This window comes from Thalia democratica, chromosome 4 (genome assembly GCF_965202585.1).
Source record: "Thalia democratica chromosome 4, ktThaDemo2.hap1.1, whole genome shotgun sequence".
Lineage (NCBI taxonomy): Eukaryota > Metazoa > Chordata > Thaliacea > Salpida > Salpidae > Thalia > Thalia democratica.
In genome coordinates this window covers 24,097,433-24,106,009 of record NC_139168.1, presented here as the reverse complement: position 1 = coordinate 24,106,009, position 8,577 = coordinate 24,097,433, and the positions used below count along the sequence as shown (strand labels likewise).

Genomic DNA, 8,577 nt, shown 5'->3' with positions numbered 1-8,577 from the left:
AGCTCATATAAGGATCAGAAAATAATTTTAATTCTTTGTTTTTCAAAATAGGTCTTATCAACAGGTATTGCTGTTAACTTTTAAAAAGAGATATTAGAATCAAAGTTTTATTTATGTATCGAACATTATGAAAATCAATAATGAAAAACTAAACAAAAAAAAATTAACTAAACAAATAAGGAAGGCATATGGTTCAAATAACTTTCTTTTATTTCAAATTGTTCAATTCAAACATTTTTATAAAATTAAATTGAATTTATGGGGAAAAATCAACAAATAATTAATCTGTGATATTCTGCAAGTTGAGGGTGATGTCCCCCTCCTCCTTCAGAATGGTCGTTCTTGCCAGGGCTTCCGTCACCGCGTACGGGTCGCAGTTCGAAGACGGTCTCCGGTCCTCCAAGTAGCCCTTGCCGTCCTTGCCCACCTGTATATGTTAGTATATTAAGTCTGATTTTCAAATAATTTTCAATAATTCTTAAAAAGAACATCAACTTCGAACCCTTACCCAGGTATATAATATAAAGGTTTATTTTTAACTAGTATAAAATATTATTACTATAGCGATTAACTTAATTTTAAAACTTTTTATTTAAAATTAGATCAGTTTAATAATAATTACTAGCCTAGAGTAGCGACAACTCTTATATACTTGAAAAGCTAAGAAATCATATTCTGCTCTACAACCTTATAAGATAAACGTTTTTGTACTGGATGTTTTATTTTTAATATGTAAAAAATATTTGAGGTTAAGTATATTGAAAGTAAATGTAATGTTTTTTGTTTCAAAATTAGCGGTTTCATTTACTTTGGAAAATTAAAATCCTGAAGGAACATGATTTGGATTCCTTATTTTTAAGCATACTTATTTTCTTATGTGTTTTTAACAAATAGTTTACAATTGACTCAATGGATTTCCTCAAAAAAGTTTGTCTTGCCTTGTAAGCACATTTATGTTTTTTTAAATAATTATTTTCATTGACTCATTTACAACTCCCTCATAAAGAACCTGTCTTGGAATCCTGATGTTTAGGTCACACGTACTTTCTTATGTTTTTAAAACAATTATTCTATTGTCTAATTTAAACTACTTAATAAAAAACTTGTCCTGGGGATCCTGATATTCAAGTATATTTTTATTACAAAAGTTTATTTTTACAATAAGTTCCATTTACTCATTTAAAAACCTGTCTGGGGATCTTGATATTTAAGCACACTTATTTTCTTCCGTTTTTTTCTGATTTAAAAGTAAGCATACTTATTAAAAAAACGTTAATTTTTATTAACTCATTATTGCCCCAACGCAACAACCTGCCTGGGGATCCTGATGCTGCACTGCCTGTTCGCCACGCCCGACGAGAAGTCGTGTATGTTGGACGTTTCGTGCAGCCCGGTCAGCCGCTTCATGTTGTCCTGGCCGCCGTGCGGGTCGTACTGCATTATGTGGTAGTTGTGCCGCTTCGAAAGCGCTTCCACCGCCGAGTTGATGTGCCTGTCAGTTGTTTGAACTTCATTTTAAGTTGTTAGATGTTTGACTGTAAATATTAAAAATTTATTTTGCTGTTCAATTGAAAATTGTTAATGAACTTTTGGTCTAATTATGATTAGCTACGTTCTTTTCTGCAAAAATTCAACTAGACTAATTTATGGTTCTTAAAATATATAAAATATTTTTTTAAAGAATATTCTTACTCTTCTAGTAATAATTCTGGTTAATTTTTTTTAACACGATTTCTATAAAACTAGTGATCAAACTTTATTCCCCCTTCCTCCCTCATCTCGATCGTCGAGTAGTTGGCATGGCAACCGGCCCCGTTCCAGTCGCCCTTCATTGGTTTCGGGTCGAACGTGGCCTGCACCCCAAAGTCCTCGCAGACCCGGTGCAGAATGAACCTGGCTGCCCACAAGTGGTCGCCCATCTCGATACCCTCGCACGGTCCCACCTGGAACTCCCACTGTTGACATGGATACGGTTGTTTACTTAGCAACGGTGTTTAAAAATTTTAAGCAGTTGTTTTTTTAACAGGGTTGCCAAAAGTTTTTTTTGTAAACTTCTTTCAAGTTTTTAAAAAATGAGTATTTTGGTTCATTTTTTGTGTAAAATTAAACTGAAGTCAAAAAAACTGTCTTTAACGTATAGCAATAATGAAAAGATACTGTAAAAGCTACTTTAATTTGTTTTATTAACAACTTTTCGAGTGATACAATTTTTTTAATGATTACGATATAATTTTCCTATCTAATAGAAATTTTTTATTCTACATGTAAAAACAGTTGAAGTTCCAAGTTTTTTCGCTTTTTTTTAGTGTTTTTGTTTGAAATTCAATTTTTTTTCAAAATTTCTCAGATTCCAGGTTTTTTGGCAACCCTGTTTTAAGTTTGGTAATTCTAACTAAAAAAACTTTTTTTCTGAAAAAACTACCATTAGACGAGTTTAATTATTTTTAATAATTTAAATTAAATTTACGAACATAAAAATATTCTTTGCATCGATATTCCTTTTGTAATAAAATATACTAATTTAACACTTTTATAATTTATAAATCATAAAAAACTTGATAAAAAATAGTGATATTTTATTATTCTACACGTAACGATAGTTAAGAAAAATAAAGTTCTGAATATTTAGGTTTTACATTTCGCCTGAGAAAATTTAGGAGTTTTAAACTACTTTCGAAACACTAAGTTTTAAGGTTTACAAATTCCAAGGGCTTTTATTTTTAAACCGTAAAACACTTTACTAAAAATAAACTTTGCAATATATTGAAAACTGATAACGATATGACCCAACTGATATCATTGTTATCATACAATCCCCACCTGAGCCGGCATGACTTCGGCGTTGCTGCCGGCAATTTTGACTCCGGCGAATATGCACGCTTTGTAGTGGGCATCAACCACCTCACGTCCGTACACGTTACCCGTCCCCACCGCGCAGTAGTAAGGACCTTAGTAAAATAGTTATTGATATATTGACTAGGTGGTCAAGCAAAATTTATTGTTTAAAATATTTTTGCGTGAAAAAGTAGATCTGAAACAATAATGATTTGGTGTTGGAAAACTCTTAAATTTTTTTTTGGAAATATATTTATTTAGTTAAAAAAAACTCAGCAATAACAAGTTTGGCTGATCACCAGGTCACCAAAGTTCTGCTTTTGTTAATTGGTTTGTTGTTTTAGCAAAGATTTTTGTAGAAAATACGATTGTAGCTTTTAAAGTCAATTTTTCTTAAAGTTATCAAGTCAGAAAAATGACAACTAACTTGATTACCTTGAGGTGCGGGGCAGCTATTCTTGGGAACAAAAATAACTTTTTTTAATAATAATTAAGTTTAAAAAATTGAAGCTATTTTAAATTTGGCCGTGGGTAGGCGTGATTCTGTTTTTTTGCAAAAAACAATTTTCTAATTTTGAAAGTTAATTACAAAAACCATCAAAGGGAAAACTGACGATTTCCGAAAAAGTTTTACCTTGGGGTCCTGGGTATCCGTTCTTGGGCCAGCCCAGCGGATGCCCGTCGATGTCCAGCAACGTGTACTCCTGTTCCATTCCGTACCACGGCTTGCTGGCCTGGACCTGCTTCATAACGTCCATGCACGACTGGCGCTTGTTTGTTTCTGTTTGGGGAGTTTTTTTTAACAATACTAGTTAGACATTGCAGATAGGTGACGTAGTGATTAAAATGATTTAAAGCGTTTACCTAAATTTTGAAGGAAATTTTAGCAGATAAAAAGAATATCTAAAGATTACTAATATTTTTATTGATACATAGCAACTGTTTAACGTTACAAAAAAAATATTGTATTTCAAGATACCAACTGAGCTTATTTTAAAGAATGCAAAAACTTGTTTTGTATATAGAACAAATTAAGAAAAATCTAAAAAAGTATTTATCTAGTATGAACTTTGTTATCTTGTATGAACTTAAAAAAACTGTGAACAAAAAACACAAAAATAAAATTTTGTATATAATATACTAATAAATTCATGGCTTTAAAAATTGATAGATAAATATTATTTATATAAGAAAAAATTTTATTTAAATTTAAAAAACAGTCTTAAGATTCCAAAATTGGTAGAATTGAAGTGTGAAGTTTGAAAAATTTATAAACAGAATTGAAATATGTTATTTACTGTAGTACCTTAAATTTTATATATTTTTACATCCAAGTTTAGAAGTTTTTAGAAACGAATTTGAATTTTATAAAACTTCATTCATAAAAATAATCTATCAAAAACAATTCAATCATGTTAACATATTTGAAAAAATTAAATTTAAAACCATAAAAACTTTTTCATAACAAACTTCAAATGTTTAATCCATAATACTTTTTCTGCAATAGCTATTTCTAACATTATTTAAGTAAGTTTTGTTAAATTATCTGTTTTGAACTGTATAAATGTGGGTGAAAATTGAAAATAACAATTTTAGAGTAGGATAGTAATAATAGATTAATTTTTTTAAATGTTAGGTTTAATAACAGCACATATAGAAAAAATAAATTAAACTTATACTTAATGAGAATGAGAACTATCAACTTAAAAAAAAAGAGAAAAAATGTAAGGCAGTATTTTTAATAAGTTGTTAGAAAACTTAATCAGTTAATGCATACTAAAAAGGACAATTAACTAAAGTAAAAGAAACTACAACATCTTTTAAAAAAAATACATAAAAGGCAAAGAACTTTGTCTTGACTTGATTTTGTGATTAGTACTATAACTACACTGGGCCAATACAAGCTACTTAAGTTAACCTTGACTGACTTATGAAAACTTTTACAGTAAGGCAATGCAAAAATATCTTACAACTCCTCATTGCAGTATTTAGTGTGACTTTGCCCATTGAGCACACTTGCTTGCTATACCTTTGCAAAACTTCTAAAATCATAAATATGCTTAAGAGTTTGAATAAATTTACAAAGGAGGATCAATAAGATTTTAAATTGATAGCATGTACATTTGTTACCTCAATTTTATTTTTAGTTACTACTTTGCACATAAAATAGATTTCACAGTTGTAAAAAATGGTAGTCACCTTTTCGAATTTGCTCGTCTGAAAGCAAAGCAAAATCTTGAAATATCACACTACATAATCTTAACTTTACTGAAGATGCTTCACTAAAAGCACCCTAGCTGTGCAGACACTACTGAGTCAGTTTTCATCCGCACACTTAGATTTTAGCTTTACAATTAGACTTTTAAAAAATAAGTCCTAAACAAAAGAACATATATTTTACTATCAACAAAGGTCAATGTCAAGAAAAAGGAAATCATAAATGAAAAATCTTGGTTTTTTGGCTAAAATGTTTATTAAACGCATCAATAGACACATGAATCAATAGTTGTATTGGTAAAGCGTCTGGTACTTTTGCTTGTTTGACAGCAAGAGTTTGGAATAACAAAAGTTTGGGTATTTGCACAAAGGCTAACTTTTGTTGTGCCTGCGTATGCAGTACTCTGTTATAAGGTAGCAAAAGGAAATGAACATAAACTCCTTCCACCTACAATGCCTCCGCTGCGTCCTTAGAACTGTGCGGCAAAAAAAGATCAATCACTAATAAGGAAGTCATGTTTTAAGGATGATAAAAGAGTAAATCCTAAAGTCTCTGTTGTATAGTGAGTTGATGTTTACAAATATAATTAAAGTTATCCAAGACATGCATGCAACCACAACCTAAAAAGATTGAATATCAGAGCTGATGAGTTGGAGCTACAAATGGCAATCTACTACTAAAGAATCGGGTAAAACAATACATTAAGAAAACAAAGCAAACAAAGAAATTAAAAAGTATTTAATTTATTTATTTTTATTTATGGCATCACCACGTTAATAAATTAAAATGTGTTTAATTTATTTATTTTTGTTTATGGCATCACCACGTTAATAATTGGTTTTAGTGATGTGTATTATGTACATAACTTTTTTTGAAGGACAATACGCATAGCAATTTGAGCTGATAGCAGCCTGTTATTATTACTATTTTTATTGTTATTATTATATAAATAAACTAAACGAAGTAGATAAGTAGTAAAATTCTTCAATTAATTAGTTAGTATTGATGTTATATAAATTGTTTTTATTTTTGTGTCATGTAAATTATTCTTATTTCTGTACTACTTTATATTTTACTAAACTTTTATGTCTATTATATTTAGAAACTCAGAATATGCTGTCCAAAAGATTTTTTTTACCTAATTTACAAATATTTAGGCGTTACTTTTAAGTATACTTAAGAAAACTAATGTAATTCCAATATAAATCATAAGTATATATAATTTATTTTTTGCTTAGTCTCCAACAAAAATAATTTTTGACTGCAGCCCTCTTAAGACTAGAATATTGTTTTTTAACATCAAACTAACCTATCGGCTTCATTTCGTGATTGAACACTTCACACAACACCAATATGTGGGGATTACCCCTAAATGGGTCTTTGAACATGGCAACAGGGCTGAGAAAGCAGTCAGAATTTGTACCAGTTGCCTGGCCAGTGGAAGAACCATCAAAATTCCAAATTGGCAAATCTTTGAAAGTTGAAATTATTTGAAGTTAAAAAGAATAAATAAACAAAAATTTCAAATTGATAGATTTAATTTTAATGGGTTTCTTGCACGCTAAGTCATATTATAAAAATTTTTTGTTTTTGTAGCAACAAAAATAATTCAGTTGCTTTTACTAGATATATATATTCTTATCATTTTTAAAAAATATTTTTTAAGATTACTATGCAGTCCAACTGTTTTTATGCATAAAAGTTTATTAGATAACATTACAACTTCACAATCGCTTTTTATTGTACTTTCTTGCGTTTATAGGCTGTCTTTTTATGGATTGAATTTAATTTCAACATTAAGTTCTAAAAAAAATAGTTTTTTAATAATTTAGTTTGTTTATTTAGTAAACAATCACAAAAAAAATTCTTTAATTTTCTCATAATTAAGCTTTACCTACACAGCAAAAGTATCCAACAAAAACTGACATAAATTGGATAGCTTTAAAATTTTCTGAATATTTTATAATAATTTATCAATTCAACAGCATTGAAGAGTAGCTATATCTTATTAGACTCAATTGAAGTTATAAACAAAGGTTTGAAAATTATATAAAACTGTCATTTACATTATAAATACAATTTTGTAATGAATTAGCATCTTAAATGTTAATGTTTTTTCAGTGTTTTACCATTCCTAAGGCTGGATACTGCCAGAATTGGCCATAATTTACCAAAATCTGGTTCTAACCAAAATTTTATTTGAAAAAATGTTTTGTTTCCAATCAGGCTGGATACTGGTTTGTAATAAAGGTCTTTTCTAATTCTAATTGGACTTTAATTTAGATTAAAGTTCCAGACCCAGCAAAGTTGTGTAAAAATAAGTTCTGCCAGATCCAGAACTGTAATATAAATTTAGGCCCAGTTGAAACCAGATAGATTATTAATTTATAAATCAGAATCCAGCCTAAGGTAATACAAAACATTTTTTTCAAATAAAATTTAGGCAAGATCAAGACTTTAGTAAGTTAGATCTGGCAGTAACTATCTTTTGGATCAGTAGAACACTTGTTATTGTTTTAACTAAATTTTACACTTGAGTAAAAAATAACATTTTAAAACAAATTCTTTATAAAAAAATGTTTATTTTTAAATATAATCTTACTAATAAATAAACAGATTTTATAGAATATTTAAAACTAAAATAAGTTTAAATATAATTCAATTACTAACTTAACTGAACTCAGTTACTGTAGACTTATTTTTTTCAGCTGAACCCTACTGAAGGGTTGTGTAGCTCATTGTACTAATTTCATTAATTTGTATAAAATTAATAATTGTTTACAGATTCTTCATTATTTATATAAAAGAATAATAAAAGAATTCAGCAATAAGAAATTTACAAACAATAATGCAAGAAGTAAAACATTATAAATGAAAACCTTAATAAACAAACCTTTCACAGACTTAGGGGGTGTAGAGAGGCTTTTGGTCTTGCACCTCAAACCTTCACCACTGCCGTCAATCCAAATGTACATGGCCTGGACGATGTTTCCACCGGTGGGCAGTTCCATGTATCTTGCCTTGGCAACTTTGTCCAATGAGGCGTCTGATGGCATCTTGCAATGGAGTATAACAGAGTTATTTAGAAAGCTATGTAAAATATTTTAACAAAAGTTATAATGCAAGTAGAATTCAAACTTTATAAACTTTATCAAAATGAAGTATACATAATAATATTATGTATAACAAAAGAAAGCATGATAAATAGTTGCTGTTGTGAATTTATTTTCTAGTTCACTTCTTATATCTCATTGCTGTCAATACAGAGAAAAAGCTAACATACTTCCACAGACTTAATGTATCCAGTGAAACAAAAATTTGTTGCTTTTCAAATGTTTATAGCTAAAGTATAACTACTGTGAAAGAAAAAAAAAGTTTTTTCTACAAAAAGCCCTCTTTTGGATATTAAAAAAATAGTGCTATCTATTTTATATTGAGTTTTATCATATGTTTTCTCTTCTTCATATTTCAGTTAGTTTTTAGGATAAAAGTTTTCAAAATGCAAAGGACTTTAATGTGGCCTG

General features: G+C 29.0%; 1 protein-coding gene across 1 annotated transcript; it reads right to left on the bottom strand.

Annotated features, from left to right (window-relative positions):
• Positions 1-280: 280 nt before the first annotated feature.
• On the bottom strand, positions 281-8,109 carry LOC145833152 (glutamine synthetase-like). Its single transcript, XM_082940352.1, has 7 exons — positions 7,947-8,109; positions 6,363-6,524; positions 3,470-3,616; positions 2,821-2,948; positions 1,756-1,955; positions 1,312-1,492; positions 281-427 (listed from the first exon to the last, which is right to left on the bottom strand). Exons 1-7 carry the CDS (start codon positions 8,107-8,109, stop codon positions 281-283), a joined length of 1,128 nt encoding a protein of 375 aa, XP_082796478.1.
• Positions 8,110-8,577: the final 468 nt, after the last annotated feature.